This window comes from Phoenix dactylifera, chromosome 8 (genome assembly GCF_051530095.1).
Source record: "Phoenix dactylifera cultivar Ajwa chromosome 8, Ajwa_hap1_PhDact_Kaust_v1.1, whole genome shotgun sequence".
NCBI classification, from domain to species: Eukaryota; Viridiplantae; Streptophyta; class Magnoliopsida; order Arecales; family Arecaceae; genus Phoenix; species Phoenix dactylifera.
In genome coordinates this window covers 23,747,918-23,769,431 of record NC_143197.1, presented here as the reverse complement: position 1 = coordinate 23,769,431, position 21,514 = coordinate 23,747,918, and the positions used below count along the sequence as shown (strand labels likewise).

Genomic DNA, 21,514 nt, shown 5'->3' with positions numbered 1-21,514 from the left:
TTATCTCAGAACAGTTCTGATACTAAGAACATACCAGTTAACATTGACAAAGTTGTAGTCTTCCCTGCACCATTTGTTCCTAGAAAGCCAAAACATTCTCCTTCCTGAACAGAGAAAGCCAACGAATGAACTGCAACCTTTGCAGCATGATTTCTTCTGGCAGGATAGACCTGATAATTCACCAATAAGGCATAGCACATCTATTAAAATGTTCAACAGAAACCCCATATAAATTAAAAAAAGGTGAAGCCCATGCCCTGATTATATGTGGAAATACATGCTAGTAGAAACTAAATTGATTGTCGTCATCTCCAAGGAAACTGTAAAATTCATGGTACAAATAAGAAGACCAAAGAAAAAAATTAGCACCTTCCGCAGATTTTGCAAGTAGATTATTGCATTATCGACACAACCACTGAGTATTCTATATCTTTCTGCTTTAACATCCATATCTTCTTCAACTATCGATATAGCAGAATCATCAAATGATCCCAAAAGAGGCTGGGTATAGCTTGTGGTTTTATCATGTCGGAGAGAGAAAAAGTTATGCCATGACTCTCTAATTGTAGCCACCTTTAGTTTTTGATGAGGAACCAGTTCAAGCCCAATAGTGAAGAGGAAGTAAATGATACTCTGTTGCAATCAAAGAAAATGAAAATCACTATAACATTCTTACAATGCTGGGAAGGCAATAAAAACTGCTAATAATTAGTACTAGCGCATGCCTATCAATTATGAAAAGACACTGTCGGGGTTGCAATTGTTGCAGAATTTAAGATATTTATTTTATACCATAGCCAGGTCATATGTAATTTACTTACTATATAAGAATAAGTGGGAAGCTTCTCAAATGCTTAAAGAAACGGTAATCTGAAGAAAGTCATGAAGCACAAAAGTATCAAAGAGTTTTTTACAATATATTTGTGGCTTCATGTGGAATATAGTACCTATTATACCTTCATATATGAGTAGTCATATAATGGTATATTGATATGTGTTGCATCATAGCAGCATATATTCATGTGTATCAGCTTACCTATTAGACCAACAAGTTACAAACCCATACTCAAGCAAACTAAAAACAAGTCAGTTCTTTTTATTTTTGACATCAATTTGATTAAAGAATGACTTAAATATGGTACAATCATAAATTAATTCTTCGATGAGGATCCTTGTAGATGCAAATAATGAGTTTTCTCATTTTAAAAGATAAATTAGGGAAGCAAACTGATAAAATCTCCTTGTATTTCCAATTCAAAATGTCAACAAAAAGGGAGAATTAAGCCTACATCGGGGAAGTAGTAATTGGGAAAAGACTGGCAGAGAGAAAAGATATAGCCCTTACCAAGAGTTAATGGCACAGAAAAATTATTTAATTTGACCCATGAATGACTAGTGAGGCTAGATGGTTATACTATGGCTATAACTTAGTTTATGGATGAGCTAGAAAATCCATTAACTTGACCTTGGTTTGGTTGTGTAATGTTCCTGTTACTTGTTTTTGCAATGTAGATGCCATGGTCAGCGGAACCATCCCGAACCAGGCAGTTCAGGAAGTACCGAGCCTTACCGACAGTGGATCAGGACGGTTCCGGCAACCAAAACGAAATAAGGAGAAGGAGAAGGAAAGAGAGGAAAAGAGAGAGCGAGAGGGGGAGGGAGGGAGGGAGAGGAAGGACGAGAGGAGGCCGGGGAGCATGTGGAGGGCCGCCAAGAACTCTGCCAGAACTCTTAATATGAAGATAAAAAAAAGAAAATGACGCATCGAGCGAGACCATTCTGTTCCATTAAAGGACGGGCTCCGCCTCCGGTCTCCTGTTTCGTTCGAAACAAAGGCCCCGGCCGACTTCACTTAAAAATCGTAAATTTAAAAAGGGGCACCCTCCGGAGCCTCTGTTTTGAACGAAACAGAAAATCGGAGGCAATGGCCCTCCACGCACTCGCCAACCCTCCCCCGGCCTCTTTGTCTCTCTCTCCCTCTCTTCCCCTTCTTACTCTCTCTCATTTCCTCTCTCTCATTCTCCCTCTCCTCCGCCTCCTCTACAATGTCAGTACGGGCCTGGCACGAAACGGTATTGGGGCGTACTGACCCGTGCTGCCGAGCAACCGGTCTAGGCCCCGGTTCCGGCGTAGTAGACCATGGTAGATGCAGTTTTTAAAAAAGTTCTTGTTATAGCAAAAAACAACTACAGTAGTAACTAAAAAAGAAATTGAAAGCCATTATTTTTTTATTCTATTAACAGGATACAAGAGCCTTCAAATTCTGAATTATACTTTACTTTGGTGAGTTACATGCACAAATAAAATATGCCTTCATCCTCAAGATTGTATGCCTTCAATACACTGTAGTAGTGTTTTTAGGTGCTCATATAACATAACGTATGCTAGAATGGTATCTTGAATGTTTTTCACTTCTGAATATCCACTCACATGCAAATCTAAATGATTATAATATTAAACACATTTAGATGACAAACATATGCTTTAAATTTTTTGTTAGTGTGTCAATTTTTGAAATAAATCATCAAGGAGTAGTCCATATGATAATAAGACAACTTTACCAAGTGTCTACCCAAAATTTGGTGAACTGCTGAGGAAATTGTATCGAAGAATATTTTTAGGTGATTGATATCAGCAAAAGAAATGCTTCTTCAAACCTTGTTAAGGCATGTTTAAAGAAAGATGCCTATTGGAAAATGCTAGATGATGAGTACCATAATTTCTAACCTTTATCAGTACATCATAATTTGCACTTGCCTACTTGGTTTTGTAGATGTTACCTGATAGCCCACCCATCTGATCTTGCTATCTGAGAAATCAGGTTTGATCCTAAAAGAAGGTTCTTACATTATCGTTAATATGTTTTTGAGGTACTTGGTTAGATACATTTGACAAGAGTCTCATCACAATGGTTGTACTAACTCAATAAATTTTGAAAGCTGAACTTGTGCACTTATTGCTTAGAATGCTTATTTGAGCTTCTAGATTGTTTCTAGGTGCTGTTATAAGGGGTTAAATTAGTACAGCACAATAACTATAACTGCTGGCAACTAATGGGGATAATATCAATCTTTTCTCACTAGAAGTTTTCAACTAGCTTATTATAGTGAAAAGATTAATTATACAAACTAGTATTATCAAACTCCCCCTTCTCCTTTATCTTTTTCATCTCCCTTCATTCTTTTCTGTTCTTCTGTCTTTCATTATCCTTCTACTATTTCTGTGACTCTCTGAGGTAAAATTTTTGAAGAGAACAGGCTGCTGTATGATGTCCAATCTTGATTTTTTTCTATATCCAAGAACATGGATCCTAACAATATTATACAAGTGATAGCATTCTTAGCATTCTTACTTAAAATAATATTAAATCCAATCCCAAATATGAAAAAATCTCTAAGAGCATACATTTGAAGCCTTATCCGATAAGGTTAACCCAAATATCAATCCTATCTGCTACATTATGAAACTTTAGCCTGCATGTTCTAAGCGTTATTCCTCACTACACTAGCAACCCCATCCACCCTTGTGTGAATCGACCAAGGTTGTCAAATTGCCGAGGCAAGGCCAACCGGCGGACCCCTTGTATGGCCTAGGTGGGCGCCTAGGCACTTAGCCGGCCTCCTAGGCAGGAAAGCTCTCTAAACTTTTATTTATGTCTACTTTTAATTATATGAATAAATAAGCATGTCCGTATATTCTATATAAGGCTTGGTGTACAGGACCATACCGTACCGTTCTAGACATACCCTAACATACGGTAATGGTACGCAGTCTTAAACCATACTGACACTCAGTACGGCTTGCCATCTTATACCATACTACGTATCTACACCGTAATAAAATGGTATCGATACAAATCCAGTACCAAAACAGCAAACCATGATATGTATACTCCTTTTTCACTAGACATGGGATCACGAACCTTATTTTTATACTTAAAATGTCCAAAGATCAAAATCCATAAGGACAACAATAACAACATTGTAGCTCCTGCATCATCCAACAAGGTGCAGAACAAAATTATGTAGCCAGCACCTAACAAGAAGCAAAAGGAGGCAAGTAGACTGGAGGCTAGTAAGCAAAGACAAAGAAAAAAAATTAGGGGTAAATTAGAAGAATGGCCAGATGAGGAAGAGGTGAGCTGGTCACTATACCAGCCACTACCATTCGTCGTTGTCAGCTGACTTGTTGATAGCCATTGACCAGCCCACTCATTATACTAGGTTGATGGTAGCCTTTGTTCTCCTCCCACATGTCCCATATGGGGCTTAAATGGAGAAAGAAAATGGAAAAAGAAACCCTCAAAAAGGTAAAATTTAAGAGCTTGGCCAAACTAAGCACCTAGGTGGCCACCTAGGCAGTTGCTTTTAACAACAGACACACTCTACTCCTCCCTTCCCTCCCTTGCGTCTGTATGCATGTATTTGTGCATATCTAGGACTGTATTGACTTTCCAAGGATTATGGCTATTATACAAACAAAAACTTTGAATGGAAAACAAATTCGCACGAAAACAGAGTTTTTTAATCAAGCAACAAGATAGGTGAGAAATGTGCAAGCAGTCAATAAAAAGACCCTCCAACGATGTTTAATAAGAGATCAGAAATTTTAAGACATTGTAAACTCAACCCTATGCCATCAAGAATGAGAGGGTTCAAGCACCCAAAAGATTAATGCTAACAGTTCCAGCAAAGAATTCCTCATTCTTTAATACTTATGCAATAGAAAAAGCTTTTGACTTAAAGTCTCCAACAATAATCTAAACCAAGGTCGGAGGAACCAGTACCGGACATGGTACCGGTTCTCCAACAGGACGATTCGGTACGGGCTGTGTCAGGCCCATACCGAGAGAGGGACTGTGGGAGAGAGGAAAAGAGAAAGAGAGATCAAGCAGGGGAGGGAGGGCCAGAGGAGGGTGGCAGACACTGGCGAAGTGTCGGTGGAGGTCATTGGAGGTCAGCAGAGCAGGCTCTGGCCGCGACCTTAAAAAATTGTGTTTTTTAAGTGAAGTTGGCAAATCTCTTGTCGACTTCACTTAAAAATCACAGATTTTTTTAAGATCGTGGTTGGACCCTGTTTCATTCGAAATAGGGTTAGTAGCTGCGGCCTCGCTTCATGCGGCCTCCATCGGCACTTCGCTGGCCTCGAACGGCCTCCACCAGCGTCCTGCCTTCTCTCTCTCCCTCCCTCCCCTGCTAGCTCTTTTCTCCTTCTCCGGCCTCGGCAACGGGTTCTGTTTTCGTTGCCGGAACCATATTGATGAGCCACCGGTACGATTCGGGACAGTCAGAGCCGCTCGGTTCGGGACAATTCCGCTGACCCTGATCTAAACCAAAGTTTGCCGTTCTAGTACTAGACGTTGTACTGGTACCATGCTAGTACAATGTCGGTATGCCCCGTATGAAAGGTCGGCTCGGCATATTGAGACTTGGTACGCTCTCCATACCAAGTCTCAATTCAGTACCAGTATGGTATGGTTACTATGGTACGCCCGATATAGGGTTGTATGCACTGGAATGGCAAACCAAGATCTAGACTGCTTCAAAAGGGCCACCAAACCGATCCTAACTAGACTTGACCCATACCAAACCAAATTGAACACCAAATTGGGTCGATTCAGCCATGCGAATCGTTTGGAACTTTGGATTATAAAATCGCCCACCCCCCTAACAGTTTCTCTCCCTCGCTCGCTCACACTCTCGCTCTCTCTTCAATGTCGACTGACGCCTTTCGGAGTTCCAGCTGCCACCACCAACAAGGTAAGGGCCCCTTCTCTCTCTCTCCCCCCACTTCCTCTCTCTGCTCCCCTCCTCCCTTTCCCCCCTCTCCATAATCCCTCCTTCCCCACCCTTTCTTCTTCCCTCTCCTCTCCATAAGCCATCCCTCTCTTCCCCTATCTCCCTCCCTCCTTCTCTCACTATCTCTCTCTCTCTCCCCCTTCCTCTCTTTTCCTCCCTCCATCCCTCCTCTCTCTTCCTCCCCTTCTCCCTCTCCCTCACTCTCCTTGGTTCAATACGCCTCAAATCAGTACAGTATGTACAGGTGCCAAGACGAACCAGTTGACGGCCGATACGACCCTCGGTATCAGTCCGGCGAACCTTGCTACTTTAAGAGGTTATATTTATCATTTCACACATACTTTTCTTGCAATTTTCTATATTTTTTTCTTTTTTCCTCTACCAATAGTGTTCTAAAATTTCTATCATTTTTTTAAAAAGTTCTATCGACTTCTTCATGTGTTTTATTGTCAAATCTTTCTTCTTAAGGCTCGTTTGGCTAGGTCCAGCTAGATAGGCTGCGATTGGACTGCCGCATGAAATGAGAAAGGAAGTAGGAGAAGAAGAAGGGCAACTGTTTGGGCGGCGGGTTGTCATATGGCTCTTTCCCCGTACACTAAAGAAAAGATCCCTCAAGATCTTTTTGTTCCTTAACTTGTAGGGATCGGACCTGGCGACCTTGCATTCTCGCTTGGATCCACTCTCCCATGACCTAGGTTCGCCAAATCGGTACTGAAGGGCATGTCGGAAGGCAACCAGTTTAGCATGATACCGGTATAGGGAGGAGAGGGAGAAAGAAACACAGGGGGGATAGGGAGAAGAGAGAGAAGAAGAGGAAGGGAGAGAGAGGGGGGCAATGCCGGAAAGGGGATGCCAAAGCACCTCCACCTGCAGCCCTTCTGAATGCGAGTTCGAGAGAGGTGGAGAAGACCATCTTCAAATGGAACCCTAGCTTTCCATCTTCTCCACCTTCAAGAGAGCTGGAAAGAGGCATCAGGGAAGGCGAGCGGGGGCAATCGAGAGCTTATATAGGCCAACCTGACCCCAGCAGGATGAACCATCCTGAGCTGGCATCACTTTGGTTCGATATGGGCCGAACCGTCCAGTTCGGGTCGATTTGACAAATCATGCCCATGACTCTCCTGCTGGCTCCCTACTTCCCCATACTCTCGCTCTCTGGCCAATCTTGCCGAATCCGACTAGAAGTTACAAACAAGCCCCTCATGTGAAGAATTTTCTGCTTTGTTAAATTCAAGCCGCAAGAAATAGAGATTGTACTAATTAAAATCATTTAGCATGCATGAATCATAACTGGCTTCAGAAAAATATTCAAGCCCTACAATTCTTATAGCCAAGTTTTTTCTCTTCTTATTTCTTGTCCACTTTTCAAGAATTAGACTTACCAATTATATAAACCCAACCTATTTATAGTTCTACTTGAACTGCTCTTTGTATATTATTGCCCACACACCATAGAAAAGCTTGTAAAAATTCAATAGACTTGTTCTTTGTTCGACCCGATATGGGTTGTATAGATACTGAAATCTTTCCAAGATACATATGATGCAAATGAAAGCTCATCACATCCACACGTGTCTTTTTGCTTAGTGAGCCTTCTATCTCTTTCTCCAACTTCTTATCTTACGAGCACATAATCAAAGACAAGGAGATGGATCTGATCTTCCAACATTAATATCAGAGCCAGAAGTGAGCTATTTATTGTGAAAATCCTTAAAATGCAGAACTTAATGCTTGCAAAATTTCATCTGCAACAGGCATGATGTTCAAAAACTTTTGGAATAGCAAAGCATCCCAAAGCATTTCAGTGGGCAGACCATCTTTGATCACTCCAAACTTGTTTGGCAGGAACTCCAAAAGAAAATACGCTGTGATGTTATCAATCTCCATGGGTGCCCATGGCAGGTCCACTTATAATTCATTTTTCATGCATTTATAATGAGAAATGGATAAGAGAATCACTGAGAAAAGCCCAAATAATAGCATTGTCGCACTGTAACAGTAAGATCAAACAAATGAAGCTTAGTTTCTAAATTTTGCTAAAGTCAGATTAAAAAGAAACAATTGGTGTCTGATTAGTTGAAAAGTGAGTGGATATCTGATCCTGATACCACTGTCACTGATTTCAACATATATTAAAACCAGTACACATGAAAAAAGAGCCAAACATTTAATAAAAGGGGAATGAGATAAAAGAGAAACCTCAAGAAGTAAATAGCAGATAGAGGCACCAGTGACATTCCAGTCAAGAACGTCATTTCCAGTTCCCTCTTTCATTTCTTGCCGTCGAAGAGCAAGTGAAGCAAGCCCGTCCGCAAAGCAAAACCCTGGTGATAACCTGAAGAAATTCTGCAAAATATGCCTTAACGTCAGGGAGAAAAGGATTCAATTCTCAATAAAAATCATAAAAGCAGTAAACTGTTTGTTTTCAGCCTAGTTTGAAGGCAAATGTTCTTTTTTGAAATGTGATGTTTAAATATAACTACATACTGCTCAGGAAGTAACTCGACAATTTGATAGAAGTCGCTAGTGCAGTTAACAACTCCATCTGCACCTCCATTCATATATCCAATATACTAGCTAATGTATCAAGTACATTGTTCTTCCATTTTCATTTGTGTGACATTATAGATATGATACATCAAATCAAAGTTCGAGGAACTTTGATTTATGGTTCTCAGCCTGACATGAAACTTCTAAATTAGTGCTGAATTCCTGGCTAAGGAACTTTATGATAGAATCCTAGAAGACAGGTTTGCTCGTACTTGACACCCATTCTATTAATTATACAGTTTAAGCTCATGCATCCAATGAATAACTCTTGTAATTTCTCTTACACTTGGGAAGATCTAGGTGACAAAGAAACAAGGTGCAATTCATACAAGAAGTCACTTTCATCACTAAGGAACAAATTTAAAAACCAAGATCCAAGTTAAAATAACATTAAATAAAAGAACTTCTAATTTTAACATTTGAATACTAGTTGTCAAGATTTTCAGACATGAAGACTCTGCCAATTGCCACAAAGAATCCACTGATGATTGTGCATAACATCTGAAAAGTATGGTTGTTAATAAAAAAAAGGCATACTCTACATTGTTTTGCATAACATACACATATTTTGGTAATTTTGTAGGACATACAAATGAGTAATTACTCATGCACATATATCTGTATGATTACTTTGCAACAGGTTAAAGGAACAAGAGGCGACTGCAATGAATGCACATCTTCTTTCTTTATCAAATAGATTTCCCCTAGGGCTTTAAAGTGTCACAAGTAGAGCAGCATGCCAGTTTCACCATTGGAGACCTTGAGAAAATTTGAAAGAGGCAAATATCAGGAGATACATGCTTGGATGGTAACAGTATACTTCTTGGTCCATTTTTGTAATGAATTTCATGTGAATTTTTTAATTAAGAAATCTAGAATGCATCTTGGGCTTCTTTAATTGCATGGGTATTAGACCGGTTCGCAGGCCGAATGGTCCGCCCGGCCTGCTCAAGCCCGAAACCTTTCAAACAGGCCTATGCCTGAATTTTGAACCCCGCGGACCACGTCAGGCCTGAAATAGAAGCCCGTCTGTTAAATGGGCCAGACTTGGGTTGAGATCTTAACGCCCGGTTTGAGCCCAGCCCAGCCCGGATTTTATATACCATACATGTATGCCATAGCCCAGCCCATAGATGACCATGGTTTAAACTAAACAAGCGGCCGGTTCAATTGAGGAATAAGGCGGCTAGGGTTGGTGTTCCCGGTCTGCCACTTCTTCTAGGTCGAGAACAGCCGAGTCTTCCTCTCGTCTCATCCTCTTCGAGAATTGAGATCGCCTCCTCTTCCTCTTCTTCTTCTCCAGTTGTCGTTGGCAGCAGCATTGCTTTCTTTGCAGCAGCACCTCCTCTTCTCATCATCTTCCTCTCCCATTGCAGTAGCAGCAAACCGCCTTCTTCACTGTTGTCTCCCCCTCAATCGCAGCACCACCTTCGTTTTTCTTCTTCTCCCACTCCAAAGGTGAGATCCCTCTCCTGATTTTCTCATTTTGATACAAATTTTGCATCATGAGGGTTCTTCTTTAAGAAGTCATCGCAATGGACTTGAGGGTGTGATGGACCATGGCATAAAAAGAGCTAAGCTGAGACCCATACAACCACTTCCTTCACCCACCAAAGCTTGATCTTGTATATCTTTATATAGAGTCAGTGTTTGTTGTTGATGCCAATTTTTTTATTGTTTTATGGTTCCCAACATTGGGGTCAACTCAACTTCTTGCGAGCCAAGAAACTTGGGAAGAAGACTGGTATTGGTCAAATAACTTGAGAAGAAAGAAACACTAGTAATATTTTGGAAGGGATATAATATAAAATTTGTTTGCTTATATATCAGCACAAGGTTAGTTGGAAAAGTTAGTTCATTATCAATTTTATTCTGATCAATTATTTCACTAGCTATAGCTGTTTGCCTCAACTACATTCTAACAGCAGCAAGTTGGAATTGGATAGTGGTCTTAAAATTAATTTTAATCTACCTAGGAACTTGCGGTCAATTTCTGTAATAAGAAATAGTAGGATCGTTGTTGGTTTTCTTTTGAAGTTCTAGTACAACAGAAGTGTTTATCTGAGAAGCAGCTGGGAACATTCTTAGTTTTTGCTTAAAACTACTGCTTGGTTCTGTTGCTGTTTTGCTGGCAACAGCTTAAACTATATGATTTTCAGTAATGCGAATCTCATGCAACGCCATGTTTTGGTCTATTTGGTGGTCTGAGGTCTAGCACCAGGGCCATGATTATCTCCATGCCCAATGTGTCATTGACTAGAAGTCTACCAGTTTTTGGTGTTCGCATCTTAAAATCCTTTCTACCTTTTAAGATATGATAGCCACTGCATTACATTGTATAAATTTGACATCACTTGAAACCATAAAGACATAAGCTCATGGGCCCTACCAATCCCTTCCAAATATTTAATATTTGTAAGTTTTTTTTTTTGCATTTTTAAACTGGAAAAAAGGTCTAGGAAGCCTGAAGCCCGAGTACGTAGCAAGCTCGGGCTTGGGAAGTACGCCCAAAGGCCGGGCCTGACTAAATTAAGTTATACCTTGGGCTAAGCCTGGCCCGAACCCAGCATGGCCTGTGAATAGGTCTAATGGGCAATTATTATAGTTTTTGAGGTTGTCATTTAGCTGAAATCTTATGTTCAAATGGTATCTGTTTTCTTGTTTTTGAAAAGCTGCAATTCATAGTTTCTGATGTTGTTGTTGTCTACTTGGTAAGTGAAATCAGTATTTTCTCACACAATAATGGTTGCTTAGTAATGCAAGAAAGGATACAAATATATAAAGCAAAAGCAAATTTTAAGAAGGTAAGATTTAATAAGCATGAGATTCAACATCTCTAGGTCCATAGAATATAGAAGTGCAATTAAAAAGCTCTGGTAAAATAGTAATAAGAAAAGAAGCAAGGTACATAAAGATAGTGATGCCGCAAGAAATTGCTTAACTTTGTGAAAATGGCTAAAATGTAAACAAACCTTCAATAAAGAGTTCGCCTCTTTTGTTGCCTCAATAAGCCCCATTAGAAATGAAATAACCATAAGAATGAGCCCACTGAAAAAGTGGACCAGCAAAACTACATTCTGCAATCAAAAGGCAAAAAGAAGACAACAGTAAAAGTGTAAAATAAACATTCACAGTGTCTAGGCATACAAAGAGATATAGAGTTGATATACCTGTGCAACTGAATGGTCAGAAAAGAAAAAAGTGAGGCAATAAGTTGATGCGGCAATTGCTGAACCATATTCCAGAAACATGACAATTGTTGGAACGAAACAACCATTTCCAATAAACTGACTCAGATCTACAGATAGAGATATTTTATAAGTTCTGTGACAAATTATTGTTCAAAGCCAAATATAGAAATGATACTAAGCACTTATAAGAATAAAACTAATTTAACTTGATAACAACTCAAAACCATATTCTTGATTTGTGCTTCCCACGCACCCGCGCAGAAAGCACTTCCCTTTTTTAACTATGCATCAAATTATAACAAAATCAAGTGTGATAGTTATTTAATATTCACATAATTTCACTACTCACCAAAGATAAAAAATAGTATAACTGCAAGTGAAGTAGGAAATAAGAAGCTGATGAAATCCCATACATATGTTGATATCCAATATGACGATATAGAAACCTGAGTAGACGTAAAGAAATGTTAAATTTTAAGAGAAATGAACACAGAAGCCACTACTAGTTAAAATTTAAAAATATCATAATACCCCACTAATCAACTGCTGGTGCTTTGCTTTGACTTCACGTTCCTACATCAATTAAGACAAGTCATCAGCCCATATACTCAAACGAAGAAATAGAACTGCACAAAACTAACCAAGGATTACAACATGAAGGATTTACTGCAATCATTAAGCTAAATACAAATATATTTGGTTTCATGCATCTTTTACTCCGTTAGTATTTTCCAGTTTGCGAAAGTAAAATATATTAAAGCATTTATTTCCCTTTGCAATTTAACCTCCAACTTTAGCCCCACTTAACCACTGATAAGTAATCTGAGCTTAATAGTTACCTCTGGAGCTGTCGGATGGGTCACAAGTGTGCATAATCCTCTAAAGCATCGCAATGACCCAATTTATATTTGGGTTTTTTGCATGAATATCCTTCTAAATATCGGATTTTGCGTGAATACCCTTCCAAAATTAATATTTGCATATATACCCTCATAAAATATTTGTTTTGCTATTATACCCTTTTTTATTCTTATTTTTGCATAGGTACCCATGCCATCTAATGCCGTTAAAAAATTGACGGTTTTAAATTAAAATGACTAAAATATTCTTAATAGGTAAGTGTGCAAATAGAAATTTTTATAAGAATATACAAGTAAATAGAAATTTTACATGCTTTTGGATAAGAATTTGGGCAAATCTAATTAATCATATCATAATTATGGGGTGCTGGGCGACCCATGACTCGAAAGACTTGCCATTTACCTCCAGTCAGAATGGTTGAGTGTTCCCTCTCTCCCTTCAAAAGTTAAAAGAAACAAAAACCAAAAAACAGAAGAAAAAAAAAAAAGCCAGCTACCGAGACACCAGAGGTATCAACAGTGTAATAGATCGAGGGAGAATCCTGACGGGCCGAGGTTCCTTTGGATTCTATGAACCTATGGTTGTTGCTATCGTTCCACACTTGAACCCTACTCCCCTTGGGGCTTTTCCTCCTCATTGACTGGCATTTCCCATCCCTTTAGAGAATAATAAGGCCATGGGAGCAAGCTAACAAGCTCCTAAGAAACCCATATCTCCTTCCTGTCTGCCTTGAAAACCCGCCATAAATTCACTTAAAAACGACCAATAGTACCACCATCCACACACAAAAAAAAGAAGAGACGCTCTTGCTTGTTATCACAAAGCAAACTCATTTCTCTGAGCTTTTGCTGGATTTTCGGTGGCTTTGTGCAGCCTTTATCCTGATTTTGTTTCTCTTTTTCTGTTTCCATTACCACCAACTCAGTGCTGTTAAAGCCACCTACTTAGCATCATTTCTGGTCCTTAGACAAGCCACCTTCCTTCCAACTCAAACCAGCAGTCCTCTCTCTCTCTCTCGCTCTCTCTCTCTCTCTCTTCTGGGCCCAAGAGATTCTGAAGCAGAGCACAGCTGTGTGAAGCTCCTGTCTTCTTCTTCTTCTTCTTCCGGCACAAGAACAGCTGGGGGTGGGGGGGAAGCCGGGCACCGGGGGGTGCTGAAGCCGGGATGGGGAGGGGAGAGGAAGGCACCGCGCGCGGGGGGGGGGGGGGGGGGGGGGGGGCAAAAGAAAGAGTAAGGATAATAACGTCATTTCAAATTTTTATTTTATTTTTCATTAATATAAATATGATTTTTTTTAACACCGTTAGAACAACCGTTATATTAGGGGTATTTGTACAATAACAGAGTTTTATGAGGGTATACATGCAGATATCAAGTTTAAAAGGGTATTCACGCAAAATTCGATATTTAGAAGGGTATTCATGCAAAAAACCCTTTATATTTTATGCAAATGACCATAGGCCATTATATCATCATGTAGCATATATGATTAACTAAAGCAAACTATGAGAACACAAGGACATAAATATACACTTTATGAGATACATTATACCCAACTTTAAATTCATGATGGACCAAAACCAGAAAAGGTGCAGAGCAGATATCATTTGTGCATCTGGGTGTGGCTTTGCAAAGAAATCCACAAGCAACGAGTTTGATTGGATGTGAGCATGTAATCGGGCCGAGGATGATCAAGCTTGGGTTTGACCAAGCTTGGTTTGAAATTAATTTTGAGCTTGAACCTTGAAATCAAGCTTGACTTATTTACCATTATATTGAGCTCAATTCAAACTTAATTTTGAACCTAGCTTAATTTGAGCCTAATTGATAAGTTTGGAAATCCTAAATTGATCTGAAATCAATTCAAGCTTGAAACATGCTCAGTTCAAGTTTGAATGATAGCTTGATTCAAGCTTGATTTCAAGCTAGGTTCAAGCCAGAATTAACATTCATAAATTCAAAGAATAAACAAACTACACTGGTTAAAGGCTTATCCAACAGCCCATTATCTATATAATCCACAACTATATTCAAGCCTTATTGAGCCAAACCTGATTGAGTTGGATCAATCTTTGGCATGGCTCGAAATTAAATTCGAGCTTGTTTTGCAAGTTCAAGTTTGATTTGTTAAGGTTTCAATTAAGCATGGTTTGAGCTTTTCTTTAGCTGAGCTCAAGCCAACCTTGAGCTGCTTAGTTCGTTTGACAACCCTAATTGGATGCAACCGAGAGTACTTAGGGAAATAGATTAACAAAAATTCAGACTGAAGTATTCTCAGCCAGCCACAGTGATAAAATGAGAAACAATATCATACTTACTGCTCTTCCTAATGATAAAGAGAACTTCAAGGAAGATGCAAATACCAAAACACTGATCAATATGAGCACAAGCCAAACAAACATCCACAAAAGGCCCCAAGCATAGTGCAGGAGCAGAATATGTTCCTCCAAGATTAAAAGATTGTCAAAAAGGAGGGGAATAAAACAGCTCACTAATCAAATTGTGTGTGCAGTTTAGAATATTAGAATACTGAATGGACAAGATTGCATATTTGTTGATGATAATTAAAAGAACGGAAATTACAGTTTCATTCCCCCTACTTTGCCCTAGTAGCTCTCACACCCCCTCAGGTTTCAAAATTTTTAATTGGCTCACAAATCCTGAAAGAGATTTCCATTAATTTGCCAAAGCTTCAAATTATCAGTGGACTTTTTAACATTAATCTATTTGTTTATAATGTCTAAACTCTAAATCAACATAAGGGTGTCAGATGTACCAACACAACTGTTGCCCAGTAGATACAACCCAAGAGGGGGGGTGAATTGGGTCTTTTAATACTTTTAAGCTACTTCTAGCACTTTTTGATTAATTATGCTAAGTTGTATATATGCGCAGTGAAAGTTAAACTTAGCGACAGTTTGATGTATAGAATGTGACTTGATTGAGTATGCTTGCAACTAAAGAATTCGCGGATAATAGTTAAGCAAGCAATTTATCTAAGTGAGTAAGTGTGTGAGTTAGATAATGACAAAAAGCATTACAAACACAGCAAACATATAGTGGTTCGGTGCACCCCAGCACCTACATCCACTCCCCAAGACTTCTTGGGAATTTCACTATAATCCTACAGATTACAGTCGGTTGTTTTACAAGCTCACAACCCAACTTGTTGTTTTGCGAGATCACAACGAACTCGGTCGGTTTTCCCAGGCTCACCGACTAGAACCAACCCCGATTGTTTTCCCGGGCTCACAATCAAACCCTTTCACGTTGGTTTTACCCTCGGCTCACCAACAAACCTATCTCCGTTGGTTTTCCCTTCGGCTCACCAACAAACCTTACACCGTTGGTTTTCCCTTTGGCTCACCAACAAACCTTAACCCCTTGATTCAATCCCGTGATTGAATCAAGTTACAAGATAATAAAACAAAGTTTAAAACAAATCAAAGCTTCTTAAACAAGCAAATATAACAATATAAACAAACAGAGTAAAGAGAAGCCCTCAAACGAGTTTTGAAGATGGAGGAGCTCGACTTCTTCTTTACTTGACCCTCTTCTGATTTGGCACGAAGTAGAGGATCACCGAGGCAGCACACTGATGGAGAGGAAGCTTTGGGATTCACTTGGAAGCTCTTCTTCTCTCTATTTCTCTTTGGATGGCCCTTTTTGTGCTTATGGGAGATTTTCCTTGTAATCTCTTTCCTAAATGTTTTCTCCCACTTCCATAAGTTCTCTCCTAGCTCTCTTCTTGTTTTTATAGCTTTTGATAACGTGGAAACAAGAATATAGCCGTTAGAGACAAAAATAGAGCCGTTGGAACCAGTCTGCACCTCCTGACAATATTACCGTTGGGATCGGAGTCGACTCGCGCGATCAGGAGTCGACTCGCCTGTTGCAGGAGTCGACTCGTGCTTTACTGGAGACGACTCGGCCACTGTTCCAAATTTGAATTATGGTGCATCCTCGACTGGGAGTCGACTCGTCTTAACCCGGAGTCGACTCGCCAACTTCTGGAGCTGACTTGGCAATTTCGGAGTCGGCTCATCCACTGAAGTCCGTGGATCCAATTTTGAATTTTGTCCTCTCGAGTCGACTCGACTGTCCTGGGAGTCGACTCGAATCTCAGACCCCGAACTCCCGATCCTCTGTCTTTTGGCTCGTCCAGTCTTGGAGTCGACTCGAACTTCCTTGGAGTCGACTCGGCTCTCAGTTTGTGAAACACAACCTTCTGCCATCTTGGTGTAGCGCTGCCTTGGAGTCGACTCGAGCTGTCTGGGAGTCGACTCGAATCTCAGAGGCAGTAACTTGGTTTTCTGTCTGTTGATGGTCGCGGAGTCTCGGAGTCGACTCGTGCAATGCGGGAGTCGACTCGAATCTCAGAGTCCCAAAAATGCTCTCTGACTTTTTCCTTGTGTTCCGCTGAGAGTCGACTCTTGCTTTCTTCGGAGTCGACCTACCAACCATCGGAGTCGACTCGCGTTCCACTGGAGTCGACTCGAATCTCAGACCCGAAAACTGCTCTCTGACTTTTCTGCCTGTGACTCCTAGGAGTCGACTCATACTTCTCCGGAGTCGACTCATACTTCTCTGGAGTCGACTCGAATTCCACTGGAGTCGACTCGAAGACTGTTCTTTTGAATTTTTCTTTTGATTTTACTCCTCCAATTTGAATCCTTTGAACTTTAAGCTTGGGCCAATGAATTGTAGCTTTCTTCCAACTTTTCTTGAGAACTTTGGAGGCCTTCTTGTATTCTTCCAACTTGCTATGTTCCTTGCAAAATAAATATCTTTCTCCTTGCAACACAAACATTAGTATTTATACTTCAAGGTTTTGTGATCATCAAAATCAATCTTTGAATCAATCTTTGGGTCATCAGTCTCCCCCTTTTTGATGATGACAAAACTTGGAGTATATGCAATATAAAAGATATTGTTTTCTAGAAGTAATACATAGCAAAGTTGCATGAAGTAGAAAACATATATATTTGAAACATACTTCATGATACTGCTTTAGATTCAATCAGCTTAACACAATCAATTTAAAAAGCATTATAAGCAAAAAGCATATACTTAAATATTTCTCCCCCTTAATATTTAAGCTGATTTGTACTCAATACAAAAAGCATTATAAGCATATACTTAAATATTTCTCCCCCTTTTTGACAACATCAAAAAAAAATAGGGAAACATTAAGCACAAATATTTCTTTTCCTTATTGTACTCTGATTTGAATGTTGAATTATTGCAAGAATATGAATCATATAACTCAAGGCAATAATATTGGAATCAGATTAGTGAGCACAGATCAGAGCCAATTAAGATAATTTCAGAGCAGAACACATTGAATGTGATTTCAAGAAGTTTTCTAATTTGATACCACAGATAGTTTTCTAATCAAGTGTGGGTGGAATCTCTCTTAGGTTAATTCAAGAAGTACCACAAATGATATTCAATGAAAAGCACGAATGGAAGTCTAACATCTCTTCAATAATAAGTATGAAAGCTTGTTCATTTAAGATCTTTTGCCCAATCTATTAAGTGTTTTATCAACAGGAGAGCAATTTAATTAATTTTCAGAGTAACAGGTCAAAACCTATATATGTAAAAGACACATCATCATGTTGGATCATTAAGTCTTAATAACTTCAAAGTTCTTTAATGATAATAAGATCATTGGGGCACAAACACCAAAATATGAAATCATGCAACATGATTTCTTTAGAGACTTTCTTTTATCTCTGTAGAAAGTAAGCACAATTTGATACATAACAATATGAATTGGCACACAATTTAAGTTCTAAAGTTCAAGTCAATTACACGTTATTCTCCCCCTTTTTCATTAAGTTAGAGGCTCTCAAGATTTGTAATTTGGTTCATGAGTGATGCATAAGATATACTAACCAAATAACACGCCTCAAGGTGTATCATAAAGATTTTCAGATTTAAATTTCAGATGATACATATTGGAGAGTATTAGGATCACTTTTCATTTAGTATTCTTTCCCTCTCCTATAGATTCATGTAATTAAGTTCCATAAGACCTCTCCTTCTGAAATTTTCTTTCTCCCCCTCAATTGATCATTCCATTTAAGAGTTTAGAATCCTAAGATAATGTTCAACAAAATTGTCAATCTCAAAAATATATTTTCTATAAGTTTCAGCTTATTTTCATAAGACTCAAGGTTTGAGATAAGACAACCTTTATAGAACTCATCTCAAGGTAATTAAAGCATGTCTTGCAATATAAGGAGGTTCATCAAAATCAATCCATAAAGTTCAAAGCATGCATCAAAATAAAGTGTCTTTGGGATAGGATACTGAATATCTAAAGCTCCCCCTCAAAAGATGCATTCTTCTTTAATCATTTTAAATTGTTGAATTTCAGATTATAGTGATAAACGTGAATAACACTGAAATTCTATGACATCGAGAATGTAGAGTAATCTAGTATTATTTCAAAATTTGTAGTAATTACTCTTTCTAATCCTTTACGAACAAGTTATGCTTTCTCATAATCTTAGAGAAAATGTGTAGAAATATTAATCAGAAAATGATTCATTTGAAGCTTAGTTTCTTTCAACCGCATTTACATTTTCTTTCTTTTAGAATCATTTGAGTGAGCTGAAATATTTCTAGCTTTAAGATCATTCACTCTATTGATAGAAGTGTTTAATAATGTAGGGGAGAAAAACATATAGATGATTATTGAAATATATATATTTTTAGAACTCAATTTCTTAATCATAGTTTTTCACCAATGTATTCATGAAACACAATAAATCTTTTTAATATCAAAATAAAATCATATATTTAGAAATTTTTGTTTGCAATCAAGATCATCGAAAAACACATCATTTGGACCAATATTAGTACACTTTGAAGATAAGAAATGATATGTTTCGGATGCGTATCGGAGCAATCAACCAAAGGCATCAGAATTAATTCTGTTTTTCTTACATTAAGATTTTATTTAGAAATCATATTGAGTTTAAGCTTGTATACAAAATCAGATTCTGAATTACATAGGATTTTCAATTGAGGCTTTCAAAATCATAATTTGAGATATGTATCTTCCACATTATAGCTCATCTTAAATCATTACGATTGAAAATACATATTTCAAACATATAAGAGCATATTCAGAATCTTTGTATTAAATGTTGAGTTTTGGTACGAATTTGAACATTATATACCAAATTTAGGCAAGTTGAAGGATAGATCAAGATTAATTCATTCTGCCTAAATAGAGATATCTTTCTCTTCTCCTTTTTACAAATTTATTTAACTTTCAGATTTTAAAGATGATTGTGAACGACAAATCTGAAATTTCTTTTCAATAGAACCAAACAAAAGATGTTATGTAGCAATTCAAACATTCAAACAAATTGTCCAAGGATGAAGCATTACAAAACATTGAGAACCAATAAATCAAGACATCATACCATATGCAAAATAAATCATGTGTTAAATCATGCATTAAAATATTAAGAACAAGCATGTCAAGGATCCAAATCAATATTTTTCAAATAAACTCCCCCTATTTAAATATAATCTTGCAATGATTTTATCCTTAAAGTGTGTTTTCAAGTGATTAAAAAAAATTGACTTAATTCTACTTTCATTAACTTTGTCTTTCATTTATAACTTTCTTATGCTCTATACTCTATTTGCTCCCTATCCGGTGGAGTTGGAAGGGGCACGAGGTACTACCACTAGCCTCCCTCTTGTGCCGTCCCTAATATGCCCTACACCGAATAGTTGGGTCAAATAGTGCCGGGTACTACCACTAGCCTCCCCATTGGCACCATCCCTATGATGAGCAATATAGAAAATTTATAAAGTTCACTTCAAACTATTCCTGTTTAAGTGTAATTAATTACGAATTTTATCCCTTCCAAATGTGCCGAATATATTATGCTTGTTTTGCTTTTCCTTAAGATTGGGGTATTTGCCTCTACTTGGATTTTACTTCTCTTGAATAATATCCATTTTCTTTTCTTTATCTCTCTCTCTTTTTGTTATTCTCAAGTAATTTACACGAAAGAGCAGAATAAAGAATTTATCTTGTGTATCATTTATATGTGTATCATGCAAACAACATTTTCATTATGCTCATGGATTCATAACTTCTCATAAGTTATTTTACATCAAAATTTTAAGCATATACTTGTGTATTTCATGGTTATGACATATGCAAAGATATATTCTAGTTTTGGCAAACCATGAAACACTCTCTAAAAGTACAATTCAATCAATTATAGACATGATATCAAAAATTAATAATTAAAGACTTTAATCATGTCGTAATAAGACTTAAGTTATTGACTTTGCTCAATTAATTTATGAGAGAAGTATCTAGAATTACCATTTCATTCTGCATTCTTCAGTCAAATACCTACTAGATTTCTTATGTATGAACTTTTGGCTGAAGAAGGTCCTCTCTCTTGTTTGCATGTGAATGTTTATTGTATCTTACATGAAGATATCCTTCAAGTTGAAATCTCTCATTTTTCTTTCTTGAAGGAAGGTCATTAGTTTCTTTAAGATACAAAGCATTCATCCAACATATATATTTTTTAACTAGATGACTCAATATAAGATATGACAATAGTTGCATGTTGAGTCACTTTACTCAAGAGATTGCCTAAATATAAGCAAGCACATATCATTTGAACTAAAGAGATAGATTCATTAACCAAGATAGTTTAAGTCAATTTAGTTTAGATTCTATTTGCTTAAGATAATTATTAATAAGATATGTTAACTATGTTTTAATCAATTTATCTTAAACATTTGTTTCTATCAAAATTCAGATTATGATTCATTTGTTATCAATAAATTATGATTCATTAGAGTTAGATTGAAGTCTTGCATAAGGGCACATAATGATCACACAATCTGGTCTATTAGGTGTTTGATGAAATAATTATTCTATCATGCTTTTGATGCTTGTTCCAAATCACATATTGCTTTATCATATTGGTAATGAGTGTTTTCAAATAAGGTGGTTATTTTACATAGATTTTTTTTTTTAAATGAAATAACCACATAGACGTATATTCTACACATTCATTTGACAGAATATAAAGCTCATAAAGCAAGCAAATGATAAT

At 37.8% G+C, this 21,514-nt stretch overlaps 1 protein-coding gene across 7 annotated transcripts in view; it reads right to left on the bottom strand.

Moving 5' to 3' along the window:
• The window catches only part of ABCA1 (ATP-binding cassette A1), an 84,709-nt gene that overhangs the window by 7,931 nt on the left and 55,264 nt on the right, over positions 1-21,514 (bottom strand). For all 7 annotated transcript variants that reach the window (XR_016396240.1, XR_016396241.1, XR_016396238.1 and 4 more), the window contains exons 25-31: positions 12,071-12,112; positions 11,889-11,985; positions 11,519-11,646; positions 11,321-11,425; positions 7,998-8,144; positions 370-633; positions 35-170 (exon numbers count right to left, since the gene is read on the bottom strand). Coding sequence is in view for 3 of the 7 variants with exons in the window: in XM_089924996.1 (XP_089781122.1) it covers positions 35-170; positions 370-633; positions 7,998-8,144; positions 11,321-11,425; positions 11,519-11,646; positions 11,889-11,985; positions 12,071-12,112 (919 nt within the window). In the remaining 4 variants the exon portion in view is untranslated. The remainder of the gene's footprint in view (positions 1-34; positions 171-369; positions 634-7,997; positions 8,145-11,320; positions 11,426-11,518; positions 11,647-11,888; positions 11,986-12,070; positions 12,113-21,514) is intronic.